General features: G+C 41.3%; 1 protein-coding gene and 1 pseudogene across 1 annotated transcript; both read left to right on the top strand.

Moving 5' to 3' along the window:
• Positions 1-892: 892 nt before the first annotated feature.
• On the top strand, positions 893-1,783 carry LOC148775776 (olfactory receptor 5G25-like; annotated as a pseudogene).
• Positions 1,784-4,906: 3,123 nt separating this feature from the next.
• On the top strand, positions 4,907-5,733 carry LOC148775775 (olfactory receptor 5G9-like). The gene has a single exon (XM_088843588.1). The coding sequence runs from the start codon at positions 4,922-4,924 to the stop codon at positions 5,729-5,731; it is 810 nt and encodes a 269-aa protein (XP_088699714.1). The 5' UTR covers positions 4,907-4,921; the 3' UTR covers positions 5,732-5,733.
• Positions 5,734-19,532: the final 13,799 nt, after the last annotated feature.

Below are 19,532 nucleotides of genomic sequence, written 5' to 3'. Positions count from 1 at the left end.
GATATTATTTTACTCTCCCAGATTCTGATAAGACACAATTGATTACAACATCTATTGAATGTTTAAGAACTAGTCTCTCTTACAGGCTGAAAAGAGAATGGAGTTTGATAAAGTAATCAGCATGTGCATTACTAATATGAGGAATATAGGTGCTCTGGAGACGGCATCACAGATTAGACCCCGCTGAGGACTCTGAACTCTGTTCAAAAGCCGACTTCATTTGTCTGAGCTTGCATTCCTTCTTAGACTTCAAAGTTATCTTTTAGACAACACACTGACTTTCTTCCAGAATCTGAAGCAATTAGCAAGGAAGTTGTATTCCTTACCGCCTTTATCTAGGGTGAGAGTGAGAACTATCAGCCTGAATTCATCAAATGCACATGATACCTTATCTGTGAAATGAGTCTTAAAATATCCTTAGTTCAAAGGCAGGGATTTTTAGAAATGTAATCTGGCACAGTTAGTGGAATTGCTTTAGATAATCTCCAAAAGCTACTTCTACACCTAAAAATCTATGATTCTCTTCAAAAATTTCTGTTTTAATCAAGAAGAAACTGAGGTTTAGTGACTTAATATCATGCAAACAATAAGCGGATGGATGACCTCTCAGAGGTAGAAGTCAGGAGTGTTGTCTGTCAATCTACCCTGTAAATGTAAGAAGGATAAAAGATTCATTCATTTTTAAAATGAGGAAACCCAATTATGAATTGACCCCAAAGAAAGATCTCTCTCTTTCTCGTTACAGATTAGATCAGAGAAATGGATTGTGGAAAATGAAACTCTGGTGACAGAGTTTGTTTCCATGGGCTTGATAAATCACTTCCAGCTCCAGGCTGTTCTTTTTGTGACATTTCTCTTGGTCTATGTTGCCACTTTTCTGGGAAACTTGGGGATGATCACTCTCATTTGGATGGATTCTCGACTGCACAGCCCCGTGAACGTTTTTCTCAGCCACTTGTCCTTTGTGGACTGCTGTTCCTCTTCTGTCATTGGTCCCAAGATGTTAACTGACATCTTCGTGGAGAAAAAAGTCATCTCTTTCTTTGATTGCACTGCCCAGCTCTGGTTTTTTCATCAGTGTGTAGTGACTGAGTGTTCCCTCCTGGCTTCCATGTCATACGATTGGCATGTGGTCATCTGTCAGCCCCTATTGTATACACTCATTATATCTCAGTGAGTCTGTGGGCAGCTGGTGGTAGCTCCTGATTCCGTGGGCCCTATAAGCACCATGATCCACACAGCTCTCACCTCTCGCCTGCCTCACTGTGGTCCAAAAATCATCAATCACGTCTTCTGTGCCCTTCTTCCTGCTCTCTCCCTGGCATGTGCAGACACACGGGTCATGAAGTTTTACTTTTCTCTTGGCTGGAGCTCAGTGGCCGGATCCTGTTGGTCTCCTACATTTAATTGTCATCACTGTCGGAGGATCTGTCTGCTGATGGGAGGTGGAAAGTCTTCTCTACCTGCTCTTCACACCTGACTGCTGTCTCCATCCTTTATGGGACACTCTTCTTCATCTATGTACGTCCAAGTTCCAGTTTCTCCCTGGATATTAATAAAGTGGTTTTTGTGTTCTACACAGCCCTGATTCCCATGTTGAACCCACTTATCTATAGCCTGAGAAACAAGGAAGTAAAAGAATCATTCAGAAGGACATTTCAAAGGAAGAAGTTTCTTACAGGCAAATAAACTGGAACACCATTTATACTGCAGATTGAGAGTAATCTGTATGCAAGGTGTAGCCACATGGGCTGGGTATAGAGAATCTTTATTTTATGTTGAGATTTTGGGTCACTGACAAGTCATGTAAGGTCTTGGGTTATAATTCTCTCACTGTGCTTTCCTCATTTCTGATTCAGTAGGGATGAATTTTAGAACCTTAAACTCAAAACAGTAGATTATTGAATCCCAAGATTTAAAAATATTCATAGAAAAATTTTTATGACTAGGATATCAGAAGTTCTTTGTTAAGTCCTGAGTAAATGTTGTAATCATAGCAGTTACTTAACAGTACTCTCATTTTTCTTACAGTGTGTTGAGATCTCTCATTGTCTGTAATCTTGACCTTGACTCTTTAAACATAGACTGTTAAAAAATGTAGTAAGGTCAAAAGTTTAAAATTTTCAATTACAAGATAAATATGTTCCAGGGCTGTAAAATATAGCATAGTTGCTATAGCTAACAATACTGTATTTTATATTTGTAAGTTGCTGAGAGAGGAGATTTTAATCATTCTTATCATGAGAAATAAAATTCAGAATTCTGTTAGGAGATTGATAAGCTAATTGGGGTAATCGTTTTGCAATATACACAAATACTGAATCATTTTGCTGTATACCTTGGACTAATAAACTATTATGTTAATTGTGTACCAATAAACCTGAAAAAAGTGAGATATTCAGGAACTATGTAACCATAGCACTCTCTAATATTACCTTCATGTTTGGTGTCGATTTATTCCCAAGGCCTTTTATATCCTCTATGCTCTTTAGTCATAGAAATAACTTATTGGGACTTTGCTGCTGTAATCATATGCTTTGTGCATATGAAGTACAGAATGCCTCCATGTTCTTTAATAAAGTATTAGCTATTATTGTTATTATTTATTGATTTTTGTGACATAGGCAGGATGTTAATTCTATATTTACAGATAATGCACCAACAGCCATGAAAAGTCAATGCATTACCTGTGACTTCATAATTTGGTCTCACACTTTTATTTTCTCCAGTTACAATATTCCTTCAGCCATATTTTTCTGTTCTATTTTCTGGGACATGGCAACAAATCCAAGAAATGGGGGAATAAATGATGTTTTTGTACTAGTATAAGACTTATTGAGATCTACACTTTGTCATCCTTAAAAGCTTTCTTTAAAATGTATTTAAACTTTAATTAAAAAAATAAAGAACAACAGAAAATGCATTTAATTTTAGTTCAGTAACTACTAAAAATAGTAACACCCTAGAATTTTTGTCTTATTTATTTTTCATCATGCTTTCTGCCAGTGTTGGTGACTATGTTGGTTAACTACACTGCGATATACTGAGGAGAGAAAATATTTGAAAAAATGGTATTGGAACCATTGAATGTCTGCATGAGAAAAAAGTGATCATTTACCCTTACCTCAAAACACACACTAAGGTCATCTAAAGATGATTTGGAGATCAAGATGTGAAAGGCAAGGAATTAAAACATTTAGAAAATAACACAGGAGAGGGTCTCTGTGATATGTGGTTGCAAATTTACAAAAATAAGCTACAAAAATACTAAATTTGAAGGAAATATTGATTCCCTAAACCACATTAAAACTGAGACCATAGGCTTGCCGTTAGGAGCATAAAGATGTAAGACACACCAAGGAACGATGTATTTACAGTGGGTATAGCTGGTATACCTGAAATACGTGAATAACTATCATGTAAGGTTGGGGGCGGGAGGAGAAGGGGACGACCGAGAATGAGATGGCTGGATGGCATCACCGACTCTGTGGACATGAGTTTGAGTGAACTCCGGGAGTTGGTGATGGACAGGGAGGCCTGGCGTGCTGTGATTCATGGAGTCGCGGAGAGTCGGACACGACTGAACGACTGAACTGAACTGATTTTGTTAAAAAACTAGGCAATCTAGTGAAAAAATGTGGGCAAGACACTTGAACAACCACTTCATGGAAGTGGTTATATAAATGTCTTGTAAATATTGCAAAGTTGCTCAGTCTCACTAGAAATCAGCAAGATGACTGGTAAAGCTCCAATGCAGCATCAGGCTTACCTTTGTCAGTGAAACATCTCTCAATTTCTCATGATAAAACCTGTATATATATATAATAGAAATTCTTCACACATTTTGATTCTCAGTGATTTTTTGTTTGTCCATATTGGAAAAAGATACTAATTAAAATGATCACAATGTCAAATAAGGTATCCTGTGGAAAATTCTCTATTATAATGAACTTTAGATAAACAGTTCCAGAAATTGTGTCATCATTACACTGAAGTTTACTCTGTAAGTAGCTAAAGAAGGAGGTAAGAGAAGGAGTCAAACACAGAAAACAAATATTTTGATCCCAGAGGATTTTTAAAAAACATTTAGAGGCAGCAATAACATTTTAATTTACTTTCCTCTTAATAAAATTCCCAAGGTATGGCATACTTTAGGGAAACAAATTCTCCCAGAACAAAAAATAATGTAACTACTTCTGAAAACCTTAATTCATGCAGAGATTTTTTTTTTTTTTTTCAGAGTGGAATCTTCCTATTTCCTTGGGGGAAAATCTAAGAAGAAAACCAAGTGACTGCTAGACAGTTGGACTTCCTCTCTGTGCAAAGGCACAGGTCTGGGTGGGAAGATGAAATGCATGCTGAAAAAAGAGCACAGTTTGTAATCCGATGTTAATTCTCTAAAGAAGAAACAAACTCACTGACATGTAAGTTTAACTCACTTTTTAAACCTATTTCTGCTTCTTTATTTCTCTTCAAAAGTTCAAGATGAGTTAAATGGATCTATGGGAAAATAAGACTGACCAACATTTGAAATATTTTATAGATTTTCTAATGTCGAACAAACTCTTATTTAAACCCTAATTTTCTCTCTAAAACATTTAAGCTGTATTGCTCTTTAAAACTGTATTTTATTTGCTGGCGTTTTATTCTAGCCTTTTTATGCCAATGTTCCTAAACTGAAAACCTGTAATTTCTTTTCTTATGGGTAATGTTATGCTTTCAAGTAATTTAAAGCTTTGTGCACTATCACTTTCTTGTTTTTTTCTCACTCTGGAGACCGAACTAACCAATGGCTGGTGAAAACTAGACAAGGATCCCAGAGTTTATTTTCACAGGCTTAAAGTACCATCCGCATGTGCAAGGCTTCTGCTTCTTGCTCTTCCTTCTTTTTTACCGTGCTACCATGACAGGAAACCTGGGCATGATTATCCTCATCCGGATGGATTCCCGCCTGTACACACCTATGTACTTTTTTCTCAGTCACCTGTCCTTTGCGGATGTCTGCTTTTCATCTGTGGTTGGCCCCAAGATGCTCAGCGAGTTCTTCGCTGAAAGGAAAGCCATTTCTTTCCTGGGCTGCACCTTGCAGCAGTGGTTCTTTGGGTTCTTTGTGGCCATCGAGTGCCTTCTCCTGGCATCCATGGCTTATGACCGCTACGTGGCCATCTGTAACCCATTGCTGTATTCAGTTGTCATGTCCCACAGACTCTGCATACAGCTGGTGGTTGGACCCTACGCTGTTGGATTTCTGAACACCATGACCCACACAGCAGCTGCTTTCCGACTTCCCTTTTGTGGTTCCAACATTATCAATCACTTCTTCTGTGACATGGCCCCGCTTCTATCTCTGGTATGTGCTGACACGCGGATCAATAAATTGCTAGTTTTCATCGTGGTTGGAGCTGTTCTTGTCACCAGCAGCCTGACTATATTAATCTCCTGTTTTTGCATCCTCATCTCCATCCTGAGCATCCGCTCTGCTCACGGGAGGCACAGAGCCTTTTCCACGTGCTCGTCCCATCTCTCAGGTGTCTCCATCTTGTATGGGACTCTTTTTATCTACCTGAGGCCAGGCGCAGTTTTTTCTCTGGATCTCAATAAAGTGGTGGCAGTGTTCTACACAGCAGTGATTCCTATGTTGAATCCTCTCATCTACAGCTTGAGAAATAAAGAAGTGAAAGTTGCTATGTGGAGGACCATCGCCAGGAGAAAGTTTTTCCTCAAAAGTTAAATTTCCATCTAAAACAGAAAATAGATTAAAAAGTAAAGCTTCTAGACATGGCTAGACTATCTGACCATCATCCAAAGATGCTTAAAAATTTGCAGAATTTGGGGGGTGCTATCCGTCTAGTCAAGGCTATGGTTTTTCCCGTGGTCATGAATGGATGTGAGAGTTGGACGGTCAAGAAAGCTGAGCGCCGAAGAATTGATGCATTTGAACTGTGGTGCTGGAGAAGACTCTTGAGAGTCCCTTGGACTGCAAGGAGATCCAACCAGTCCATTCTGAAGGAGATCAGTCCTGGGTGTTCATTGGAAGGACTGATGCTAAAGCTGAAACTCCATTACTTTGGCCACCTCATGCGACGAGTTGACTCACTGGAAAAGATTCTGATGCTGGGAGGGATTGGGGGCAGGAGGAGAAGGGGACGACAGAGAATGAGATGGCTGGATGGCATCACCGACTCTGTGGACATGAGTTTGAGTGAACTCCGGGAGTTGGTGATGGACAGGGAGGCCTGGCGTGCTGCGATTCATGTTTGCAAAGAGTCGGACAAAACTGAGCGAGTGAACTGAAGTGAACTGAAATGATCCTTCCATTCTTCTACATGATTTTAATTTTAGTACCTTTTTTAAAAAGCTCTATTTCATTATGTCCCTATTAGTGACAAAAATCCCCAATCACCCAGACTCAGCAATTCTTTCTCCTCAAACATCTTCATTACTGAGAATACAGTCAAATCTAATAAATGTTGAAGTAACCTAGTTACTAATACTTTCACACTAGTTGGACCAACAGAAATGTCCAGATGAGGTGAGCTTCTTTGGAACAGCGAACATTACCCCTATCCTTACATGTAGAGTTGCAAATATGAAACAAAACATTTACATCTCTTCAATATGACTTTAAAAAGTAAATAATGCTCCATACATTATTTTTTAATATCTATTATGCTTATTTTCTTAATTCTTACCTTCCAAAAATACAATATCATGATCACTGAAGATAAAAATAAAATGCAGCTAAGCTAGTGAACGGAGAAGGCAATGGCAAGCCACTCCAGTACTCTTGCCTAGAAAATCCCATGGATGGAGGAGCCTGGTAGGCCGCAGTCCGTGGGGTCGCTAAGGGTCGGACACGACTGAGCGACTTCACTTTCACTTTTCACTTTCACACATTGGAGAAGGAAATGACAACCCACTCCAGTGTTCTTGCCTGGAGAATCCCAGGGATGGGGGAGCCTGATGGGCTTCCATCTATGGGGTCACACAGAGTCGGACACGACTGAAGTGACTTAGCAGCAGTAGCAGCAAGCTAGTGAAGAAAAATGTTAACCAAAAAAAAAAAAAAAAAATCCAGTATTCTTATTCTTCCACCAAGTGACAAGTCCTAGTAATAGTTCCCATTTGCCTCTCTACATACACCTCTATTCTTTAGTTTTCCAACTATTACTTTAGTATTAATATTCAGTTTTCCCTAGTTCTTTCAAATAAAGATAGAGATAGCTTACTACAGAAAGTAGAAATAAATTGCAAAGAAGTGAATGAAAAAAATGAGAAAACTTCTAAAAAATCAGAAACAATGTGATGAGAAGTTATTGGTAATTAAAATGCAGAAAATGTATTTCTTTTTTTTTATGTAGTTAATTTATTTTTTATTGGAGGCAAATTATTTTACAATATTATATTGGTTGGTTTTGCCATACATTGATATGAATTTGCCCCGGGTTTACATAAGTTCCCCCTCCTGAACCCCCCTCCCACCTCCCTTCTCCCTTTATCCTCCCTCTGGGTCATCCCCTGTATACGAGACAGCAAAAGAGACACAGATGTATAGAACAGTCTTTGGGACTCTATGGGAGAGGGTGAGGGTGGGATGATTTGGGAGAATGGCATTGAAACACGTATGTTGTCATATGTGAAACGAATCACTACTTCAGGGTCAATGCATGTTGTAGGATGCTCGGGGATGGCATGCAGAGAAAATGTATTTCTTATTGTCTTGTTAGTATTTTTCTGTTATTCTTTTCAAATTAAAAAATACAATAGAATGAAGATAAAAAGTATTTCAACACCTTTCTGCTCCCCTCAACCTCAGAAGAATCCAAAGAGGAATTATACGGATTGCAATCATTTTCATAAAAGTTAAGTGATTTTTGAAAAGTATCCATTTGGTATAAACTAAATTCTAACAACATACGTTTTTAGCCCTGATAGCTGTTGGTGATCTAAAAATGTAAAATTTATCTCTAGACTATAAAGAGATCCACATATGAGTAGAGGAAACAAAACAAAACAAAAAACAGACATGCTTAAGTAGTGATGTAGGAAAGAATTAAGGTGTAGAATCTAGCTCAAACCCCTGCCCAGATAAATATCTTGATGGGGTTTTTGGATAAGCAAATGATTTCTCAGGCAGTATTGATGAAAGGATAGTGTCACAATCCTTCCTCACTCCAGAAGTTGTTGTACCTGCTTTGAAGATTGCAACAATACTAAGCACATTACAGGGACTGGACTGGCATGGAGTGACTTGGGTTCAAGGGAAGTGAGCAGACTATGGAATCAACTGGGTACTAAGACGTGGAGCCAGTGTACAGGCTGGGAATAACAGTGCATTCAGTGAAACTGTTGTCTCTTCAGGAATGAGGCATGTGCTAAACAGAGAGACAGAAGTAGTGCTGCTGCTGCTGCTGCTGAGTCACTTCAGTCGTGTCCGACTCTGTGCGACCCCATAGACGGCAGCCCACCAGGCTCCCCCGTCCCTGGGATTCTCCAGGCAGGAACACTGGAGTGGGTTGCCATTTCCTTCTCCAATGTGTGAAAGTGAAAAGTGAAAGTGAAGTCGCTCAGTCGTGTCCGACCCTTAGCGACCCCACGGACTGCAGCCTACCAGGCTCCTCCATCCATGGGATTTTCCAGGCAAGAGTACTGTAGTGGGGTGCGATTGCTAGTAGGATGCTATTACAAGGATCAGAATGTTAGCTCAAAAATTTCCTCCATTTAATTTCTTTTATTTATTTATTGTAGATACAATTAATTAGATGGAGGCTGGGATGAACCATTTCAGATGTGTATGCGTTTGCTGCTAATAGTGAAATGAGGTGACTTTTCTTTCTCTTGCTGGAAAGAAAATTATCACTGTTCTGATCTGTGCCTTAGAGCAGAGGTTCTTGGGGTTCTGGTAGATGGCAAGAGGTTCCTCTAATCATCCATGGCATCTAAATGTCTTCTGGAAACCAGAGCTCTATTTATTTGCTGAGTCACACAGATGATGTGTTATGGTGGTGGAGAGGGTTTCTGCTCTTGGGTTTGTGAACACCATGATAGATCATGACAGCTGTTGATTTCCGATTATTCTCCAGGTCATTTCTAAGACATTGCTCTACTATTTGCCATCAAATGCTCTGACACTTCATCCAATGTATTTTTACTCAAAAATATTTTTATTATGGAATGTTTATATTTATAGAATAACACAACATAATGAGACCCTCTGTTCCCAACATCCTGGTTGTTACTGTTTGTATCTGGGGTTATAGGTATGGCCTAGCCACCTGCATGGGAAAGAAAGTAAAAAGGGGGCTTCCCTGGTGGCTCAGATGGTAAAGAATCTGCCTGCAATGCAGGAGCCCCTGGTTCCAACCCTGGGTCCTGAAGATAGCCTGGGGAAGGGAATAGCAACCCACTCCAGTATTCTTGCCTGGAGAATCCCATGGACAGAGGAGCCTGGTGGGCTTCAGTCCATGTAATTTCTGTTTACCTCCTTATGGCCATTGTGAGAATTCACTCAGCTGCTTGAGGGCACAGGCTTTCGCTCTTTGCTTTTACCTTGTGTGATCTCTACACTGGATGAAAATCACTTCTTTATCTATGACTTGGCCTTCCAAGTTTTCCTGACTTTCTCTAAAGGAGTGAAGCCTTTAGCACTAAAGTCTCATCACCAAAAGGAATATTTATAAAAAAGAAGGTTTTTTTCTAAGACCTAAATTCATATCCAATACAGGATATGGGGGAAAAAAGAACTTCTATGAAAATCAAATGAACTGGGAATGTTCCTATGATTCTATACCATTTAGCAAGGCTTCTGAATGAATGGGAAAAGGAGAGGCTGCTTGATCAGAATTTATGTTCCTGTCATTTGGATGCCATGATTGCTTCTCACTTTCCCAGGAAAAGAATAAAGTTCAAACCCCATGCTCGGTTCACCAAATCCTGCTTCCAAGAGATTGCTCTTCATCTTGACTTTGAACTACAAGCGTGAGTGCTACATTGCTTCAATCTTGTCTGACTATTTGTGACCCCATAGACTGTGGCCCACCAGTCTCCTCTGTCCATGGGATTCTCCAGGCATGAATACTGGAGTGGGTTGCCATGCCCCCTCCAGGGGATCTTCCCCACGCAGGGAAAGAACCCATATCTTTTATGTCTCCTGCATTAGCAGGTGGCTTTACCACTAGCACCATCTGGGAAGCCCTTTGAACCACATACACAATTCCTTAAAATACGTTTATTAGATCTCTGCACCAAAGAAAATTTCTAGAACATTTCCTTGTTTTTTCCTGCCCCAGTCTCTAATGAGGTTTTTGACAGTTGAATTTCTAATACTAATTTTGATGTTCAGTTCAGTTCAGTTGCTCAGTCGTGTCCGACTCTTTGCGACCCCATGAATCACAGCACGCCAGGCCTCCCTGTCCATCACCAACTCCCGGAGTTCACTCAAACTCATGTCCATCGAGTCGGTGATGCCATCCAGCCATCTCATTCTCTGTCGTCCCCTTCTGCTCCCACCCCCAATCCTTCCCAGCATCAGAATCTTTTCCAGTGAGTCAACTCTTCACATGAGGTGGCCAAAGTATTGGAGTTTCAGCTTTAGCATAAGTCCTTCCAATGAACACCCAGGATTGAAATCTTATCTAATTTACCTATGATTTTGGAGTATAAAAAATATACGGCAACATTAAAAAAGTCACCCAGAGACCAAAAACCACGTCCAAGGTAAGAAAAACCCAAGTAAGACAGTAGGCGCTGAGAGAGGGCGTCAGAGGGCAGACAGACTGAAACCACAATCACAGACAACTAACCAATCTGATCACATGGACCACAGCCCTGTCTAACTCAGTGAAATTAAGCCATGCCATGTGGGGCCACCCAAGACGGACGGGTCATGGTGGAGAGCTCTGACAGAATGTGGTCCACTGGAGAAGGGAATGGCAAACCACTTCAGTATACTTGCCTTGAGAACCCCAGGAACAGTATGAAAAGGAAAAATGATAGGATACTGAATGAGGAACTCCCCAGGTGGGTAGGTGCCCAGTATGCTACTGGAGATCAGTGGAGAAATAACTCCAGAAAGAATGAAGGGACGGAGCCAAAGCGAAAACAACACCCAGTTGACAATGTGACTGGTGATGGAAACAAGGTCCAATGCTGTAAAGAGCAATATTGCATAGGAACTTGGAATGTTAGGTCCATGAATCAAGGCAAATTGGAAGTGGTCAAAGAGGATATGGCAAGAGAGAACATCGACATTTTAGGAATCAGCGAACTAAGATGGACTGGAATGGGTGAATTTAACTCAGATGACCATTATATCTACTACTGTGGGCAGGAATCCCTTAGAAGAAATGGAGTAGCCATCATGGTCAACAAGAGTCCAAAATGCAGTACTTGGATGCAGTCTCAATGTGAAGCAAATCACCAGTCTGCGTTTGATGTATGATACCGGATGCTCGGGGCTGGTGCACTGGTATGAACCAGAGGGATGGGATGGGGAGGGAGGTGGGAGGGGGGTTCAAGATGGGGAACACATGTACACCCAGGGCAGATTCATGTCAATATATGCAAAACCAATACAGTAATGTAAAGTAATTAGCTTCCAATTAAAATAAATAAATTAAAAAAAAAAAAACACGACAGAATGATCTCTGTTTGTTTCCAAGGCAAACCATTCAGAATCATGGTAATCCAAGTCTATGCCCCAACCAGTAATGCTGAAGAAGCTGAAGTTAAATGGTTCTATGAAGACCTACAAGACCTTCTAGAACTAATACCCCCAAAAGATGTCCTTTTCATTATAGGGGACTGGAATACAAAAGTAGGAAGTCAAGAAACACCTGGAGTAACAGGCAAACCTGGCCTTGAAGTACAGAATGAAGCAGGGCAAAGGCTAATAGAGTTTTGCCAAGAGAATGCGCTGGACATAGCAAACACCCTCTTCCAACAACATAAGAGAAGACTCCCCACATGAACATCACCAGATGGTCAGCACCAAAATCAGATTGATTGTATTCTTTGCAGCCAAAGCTGGAGAAGCTCTATACAGTTAGCAAAAACAAGACTGGAAACTCCATCAGGGCAAACTATACCTCATTTTATGTTTCAATCAAAGAAGGAAAGATTTATAAACAATTTAAGAAAGAGTAATTGGTCAGGAAAGAGGATACAGTGTTTACTATAAGTCCTTGAGCATCTGAACTATCTCTTGATGCAGAACCCAACCTTTAGAAAGGATTAGGGGCTCTTGGGTCTTCTTCAGGTGTTTGAAAGTTCCCTGAAACACACTGGGATTATCCGAGTAGATGTTCTACTTTGTCAAGGCTGTGGAGGCTTTATGTGGAGCTCATTCAAAGAGTGGACCTTCCATTTAGTTGGAAGTGGCTCCCATCTGAACTCAGGGTGATGGGTCAGTGGCTGCACCCTCCCCAAATCTCACTTGTGCCATTTCAAAGCCAAACATAATGGGGTTGAAGTCAGATATCCTGATGCTGATGCAAAGTAGATTTGTCTATATCCTTCACAAGAGATCCCGTTGAGTGCGACCAGAGGTTTTGAGCCATCCTGGAGATTCCATAAATTACTTTCTTGGACCATGGTTTTTACCACTCTTTAAAAATGATGGGGCAGTTTTTTAAAAATTGGGAGGATATTTCAACTTACTTGGGTTATTATACAATTTAGTGTAAAAATCCAACAAAAAACTAATAATATAAAATATATGTGACTAAAGTTTAAAAATGTTTTTGTTGTTGCCTAAGAAGAATAATAAAAGGCACTTCTGGAGCTGGTACTTAAAATCACTCTAGAATATTTGGAAAATAGAACATGAAAGATAAAAATCACATGTAGTTATACTAGTCGCATATACAAGCTGCAGCTGCTTTCATATGTTTGTTTCAGTTATTTCTTGTATATGTGTATTTTTTTAGTATATGTAGAACATAGAAATATATCAATGTATACAATCTATTTTATGAGCTAATGGGATATTAAAAGACAAAAGTCCTTATATAAAATGGTTGGTCTGTACAGAACATTTGTGTTAAATCATTTGTTTATATTCTTCCAGTATTTTTATGTGTATGTACACGTAATATTTGAAAAGATTTCATATGGAATATTATTTTGCCTATTTAAATCATAAATCCTAAATATTTTTAATTGGACTATTCTTCTTAACTATTCTTCTCAACAGAAGTTATAATTGCCAAAATAATTTATACAATTAACAAATACACTTGTGATGACTTATAATAACATGATGCTTGGTAGGCAGTATCCCAGGTTCTGAGGATTTATCTGTGAGCCACACAAGCAAAGACCCTTCTTACATGGGGCTTACATTCCATTGAGAGGGGAGAGACTTGCAAATAAAGGCAAATCAAACTGTGGCCAGTACTACTATGAAAGAAGAGCATAAAGGGGTGGTATCTTGCAGTGGAGGCAGGGTCATGCAACTGGTGTGTAGTGGGGTTGGGGGTTTCCACTCAGCTCCTCAGACAGTAATGCCTATACTTCTAGCTATTGTATTAATGCCATCATCATAGTCAGATCGCTGAGGAAAAATAAAAGATGAGGAGAAGTCAAACAGACCCCATGTGCTTAGTGTGGCAGGAACTACTCAAGAGACATCCCGTATTTCATTCTGCCCATCTTTAACAGATGACCTCTGTCTGGTTGGTACATTGAAACCTGTATGCCTCCGCACTAAGTCGCTTTCATTGTGTCTGACTCTTCTCTGTCCGTGGCATTCCCCAGGCAAGGATTCTGGAGTGGGTTACCGTTTCCTTCTCCAGGGGATCTTCTCGACTCAGGAATTGAACCCGTGTCTCTTAACATCTCCTGCACTGGCAGGTGGGTTCTTTACCACTAGTGCTACCTGGGAAGCCAGTATAAAAGACTGCATTTCTCATCGTCCTTTGTAATTGGGTGTTGACATGTTACTAAGTCCTGACGGCTAAGTGGAAGATTTATGAAGTACTTATAGGAAGTCTTCTTATACTTTCAGAGAGTGCCTTTCTTCTCAGCTAGCTCCCTTGTGTGACCTGGAATGAGGCTTTAATGGCTGGAACTTGAGCAATCATTTTGGACCATGAGGAAGCATTCGTATCCCTGATACGCTGTACAACCGTATTAGTCCTATATTGTGGCAAAAATAAATTTCTTTAAATACTTTTTAAAAGTCACTTATTTTGAGTTTTATATCATAGGAATAGGCAATTCTAATTCAAATTAACCCAGATGCCTATTTTGGAGGCAGAAGGTGGAAACAGCATATCTGTACCATACTTTGGTTGACTGTTGACTTGGTTTTTAGGTTTAGTGCATTAAAATATGGTAATATTCAGAGAAGATAGTAAAGAAATAGTTTCTATTTACTGTCTCTCTCTCCATTTGACACCCTTCAAGAGAAACAAATGCTGATTTTGACCCAACTCGTGCTTAGTAATCTGATGGCTGTGTCCAGAGTGTTGGGGTTTCCTCACTGATTTCCTCTGCTGGAGCAAGTACTTACCTCAGTGATTTGGGAGAGGCAGGGTCTCATGATTGACAGCACTACCAAGTCTAGGATGGACAAGTTATTTATAATAAAAGAGTAATTCTGTTGCCAAAGAAGGGAAAAGGGAGATCTGGTCAGACAGACAAACACATTTGAAATGAAACTTTGTGGAAGAGAGAGGAAGGTTTAAAGATATTTTGGTGAGAGAAAGACACCATTTCCACAATTTCGTATGCCACAGGAATGAGAGAAACACTGAAAAAAACCCCAGTCATTTTTAATGTGCTTAGATTTTGTGTGTGAGAGAGGCAGAGACAGAGGCAGAAAGAGAGAGAAGTCAAATGGGAATGTCCCAGTTAATTTCAGGTTATGCACGTGAGACTACAGAAAGCAAAATTTAAAATAAGAACCAGTATTTAGTATTCAGTAGAGTTCAGTCTCTCAGTCGCGTCCGACTCTTGCAACCCCATGAATCACAGCACGCCAGGCCTCCCTGTCCATCACCAACTCCCGGAGTTCACTCAAACTCATGTCCATCGAGTCGGTGATGCCATCCAGCCATCTCATTCTCTGTCGTCCCCTTCTCCTCCTGCCCCCAATCCTTCCCAGCAGCAGAGTCTTTTCCAGTGAGTCAACTCGTCCCATGAGGTGGCCAAAGTATTGGAGTTTCAGCTTTAGCATCAGTCCTTCCAATGAACACCCAGGATTGATCTCCTTTAGAATGGACTGGTTGGATCTCCTTGCGGTCCAAGGGACTCTCAAGAGTCTTCTCCAGCACCACAGTTCAAAAGCATCAATTCTTCGGCGATCAGCTTTCTTCACAGTCCAACTCTCACATCCATACATGACCACAGGAAAAACCACAGCCTTGACTAGACAGACCTTGGTTGGCAAAGTAATGTCGCTGCTTTTTAATATGCTATCTAGGTTGGTCATAACTTTCCTTCCAAGGAGTAAGCGTCTTTTAATTTCATGGCTGCAATCAGCATCTGCAGTGATTTTGGAGCTCAAAAAAATAGTCTGACACTGTTTCCACTGTTTCCCCATTTATTTCCCATGAAGTGATGGGACCAGATGCCATGATTTTCGTTTTCTGAATGTTGAGCTTCAAGCCAACCTTTTCACTCTCCTCTTTCACAAAAAGTGCTCAGAAGATTGTAAGTGATATTTTACTATTTTTATTATCAATATTTTTATATAAAACATATTTATAGCAGTATTGACTGTAGGTTTTGTTGATTTTTAAATTTTATTTGCAAAGTAAATGCAATAGCTTTCTTGTTCTATACTTCAGTAAGATAATTTTTTAAATTTTTTATTTTTGCAAATTAATTTATTTTAATTGGAGGCTAATTACTTTACAGTATTGTAGTGGCTTTTGCCATACATTCGCATGAATCAGCCATGGTTGTACAATATTCCTCAAGTTAATAAAAATTCCATAGTATCGTCTTTATAGGCATAAGACAATATCTGTTCCTAATTAAATTTTATAAAGTCTTAGTAGCCCAGGAAAAGAAGAATCCTTATTTATCGAATGTCCTGGAGAAATACTACTTCTTTATCATCAGGATCTCGGAAAATATATGACTCTGAAGTAGTTTATTTACTAGAAATTTGTTGCTGCTACTGCTGCTAAGTCACTTCAGTCGTGTCCGACTCTGTGTGACCCCACAGACAGAAGCCCACAAGGCTCCCCCGTCCCTGGGATTCTCCAGGCAAGAACACCGGAGTGGGCTGCCATTTCCTTAGGTCTATCTTATTCTTCCCCAGTAGCTCAACAGTAAAGAATCCACCTGCCAATGAAGGAGACGTGGATTCGATCCAGAAATTGGGAAAATCCCCTGAAGAAGGAAATGACAACCCACTCCAGAATTCTTGCCTGGGAAATCCCATGGACAGAGGAGCCTGGCGGGCTACAGTCCATGGAGTCTCAAAGAGTCTGACATGGCTTAGCAAAACAACAACAACAACAACAAATCTATCTTAGGGTATTTAGAAAGGAATGTGACAAAACATTAACTTCTAAGACTCATACTAGCCCTGCTCCAACATCACGTTAATAAAGATTCCCTCAATATGACTTTATTTTCTAAACTGTTATAAACCCGATTTTAAATATTTAGTATTACTTGAAAACAAGAGGGTCAAAGTTTGTTAAAATTTGTTGTACCTTCAGCACTGATGACCTCTGATGACCCAGAGATTGAGCCCGTATCTTCCGCATTACAGGTAGGTTCCTTACACTCTGAGCCACCAGGGAAGCCCACTTTCTGTTATATTGCCCCTATATTGAATATAGGGTGTGTTCAAATAAAGTGTAGGCAAGGTTCTTAGTGAAGTAACATTGTTATAGCTCCTTTTCAAAGTGTTGCTAAACGTTGCCACGAGGTGGCAGCATCAGCTTTTCAATCACAATAAAAGTGTGTTCAGAGAAGCTGAGGAAGATGGCGGAGGAATAGGACAGGGCGGCCACTTTCTCCCCCACAAAATCAACAAAAGAACATTTGAACGCTGAGTAAATCCCACAAAACAACTTCTGAATACCGGCAGAGGACATCAGGCACTCAGAAAAGCAGCCCATAGTGGTCGAAAGGAGGTAGGAAATAGATAAAAAGAGAGACAAAAGAGGGAGGGACAGAACTCCGTCCCGGGAAGGGAGGCTTAAAAAAAAAAAAAAAAAAGAGAAGTTTCCAAACACCTGGAAACACTGGTGAGTGGAATCTCAGAGGGCCGCATAACTGGGAGACAAAAGACATAAATAATTAAAACTTACAGACTAAGTGCCCAGAGAAAACTCTCAGCGGAGAAGCAGCGCAGACGCCCACGCCCCCCACTAGCAGGCGGGGGCTGGGTAGGGAGGCGTGGGCGGCGCTCAGAGGGAGAACCGGGCTTGAACGCCCTAGGGCAAACTGAGGGCGTGAACTTAAAATATCGAAGCAGAAGCTGCAGCTAAAAGGTGAAAAGGCTAGGAAAAGCCTGCAAAAAGCCCCAACCCAGGACTCCACCAGCCCCGCCCACAGAACCGGGCACTGAGCGGAGCGAGCCGGCAGCGGGCGGCCCATCCCCCAGCCCCCGCCAACGAGGGCGGGGAGGGCAGCCAGCGCCGGGGCGGGGGCAGCCGTGGCCCCAGTGAGGCTTCCCGTGCCAAGCTGCAGGCAGGCTTCCTTGCTGGCCAGGACTTCTTGGGTTCGGGCCGGTTGATATCTGCCTGAGAAAGTGCGCCGGTTGTACTCCCAGAAAACCAAGCGGCAGGGACCGGGAAGGCAATAAGTTGCAGCGACCGCGCTTGCCAAATGCCTGGTCACCTGAGCTGCTAGGACCGGGGAAGGCACAAAACGCAGGCCCAGCCAAGTCTGCACCTTTATCGAGTACCCGAGGACCTGAACCTGAGCCGCTCAGACCTGGGAAGTGCATGCAACCCAGCGCCAGCCGCGGACAGCTCCCAGCAGAGCAAACTAAAGCCTAAGCAACATAAACGGGGAAAGCACACACGCCTCGAGCGGGAGCATTCCCAGTATAGCTGAGACACTGCGAACACTCCCCACAGACGCCAGGGATATTTGTTAGCTGTTCCTCCCTCCCCATAGCAGGACTGAATAGGAGAGCCAGGGGAAATAAAAAAAAGTGTCCACCACCGCATCCTGGTGTAAGGACGGGAATTAGACACTGAGGAGACCAGAAAACAGAAGAGCTTTTTCAACAGAAGGAACTGCCTTGGAAGTAACGGAGGGAGAAGCCTTGAGCCTACTGCAAGAATAAGACTGAAAACCAGAGGCAGAGGCTTAAGGCCAAATCCTGAGAACACCAGAGATCTCCTGTTCCAGAGAACATTAATTGATAGGTACTCATCAAATGCCTCCATACATACACTGAAACCAGGCACCACCCAAGGGTCAACAAGTTTCAGTGAAAGACATACTACGCAAACTATCCAGCAACACAGGAGAATAGCACTGAGCTTCAATATACAGGCTGCCCAAAGCCACTCCAAACCCACTGACATATCAAACTCATTACTGGACACTTCATTGCACTCCAGAGAGAAGAAATCCAGCTCCATCCACCAGAACATCGACACAAGCTTCCCTAACCAGGGAACCTTGACAAGTCACCCATCCAACCCCACACACAACGAGGTAACTACATAATAAAGAGAACTCCACAAACTTCCAGAAGACGGAAAGGCCACCCTGAACACAGCAATATAAGCAAGATGAAGAGGCAGAGAAATACCCAACAAGTAAAGGAACAGGATAAATGCCCACCAACACAAACAAAAGAGGAAGATATAGGGAACCTACCTGATAAAGAATTTCGAATTTTAATTGTGAAAATGATTCAAAATCTGGAAAGCAAAATGGAGTTACAGTTAATTAAACTAGAGTAAAGGATTGAGAAGATGCAAGAAATGTTCAATAAAGAATTAGAGGAAATAAAAAAGAGTCAATATTCAATGAATAATGCAATAGATGAGATCAGAAACACTCTGGAGGGAACAAACAGTAGAATAACAGAGGCAGAAGACAGGATAAGCGAGCTAGAAGATAGAATTGTAGAAATAAATGAAACAGAGACGGAAAAAGAAAAAAGAATTAAAAGAAATGAGGACAATATTAGAGACATTCAGTTCAGTTCAGTCGCTCAGTCGTGTCCGACTCTCCACGACCCCATGAATCACAGCACGCCAGGCCTCCCTGTGCATCACCAACTCCTGGAGTTCACTCAAACTCATGTCCACAGAGTCGGTGATGCCATCTAGCCATCTCATTCTCCGTCGTCCCCTTCTCCTCCTGCCCCCAACCTTTCCCAGCATCAGAGTCTTTTCCAGTGAGTCAACTCATCACATGAGGTGGCCAAAGTATTGGAGTTTCAGCTTTAGCATCAGTCCCTCCAATGAACACCCAGGATTGATCTCCTTTAGCATGGACTGGTTGGATCTCCTTGCAGTCCAAGGGACTCTCAAGAGTCTTCTCCAACACCACAGTTCGAAAGCATCGATTCTTCAGCGATCAGCCTTCTTCACAGTCCAACT

This window comes from Moschus berezovskii, chromosome 14 (assembly GCF_049115385.1).
Source record: "Moschus berezovskii isolate FMDL1 chromosome 14, NW_MosBer_1.0, whole genome shotgun sequence".
NCBI lineage: Eukaryota > Metazoa > Chordata > Mammalia > Artiodactyla > Moschidae > Moschus > Moschus berezovskii.
The sequence above is the reverse complement of the archived record's forward strand: the minus strand, read 5'-3'. Positions and strand labels throughout refer to the sequence as shown.

Bases quoted from the DNA above. Each gene is read 5' to 3' on its own strand.
- LOC148775775 (XM_088843588.1), top strand. From the start codon at position 4,922: ATGATTATCCTCATCCGGATGGATTCCCGCCTGTACACACCTATGTAC.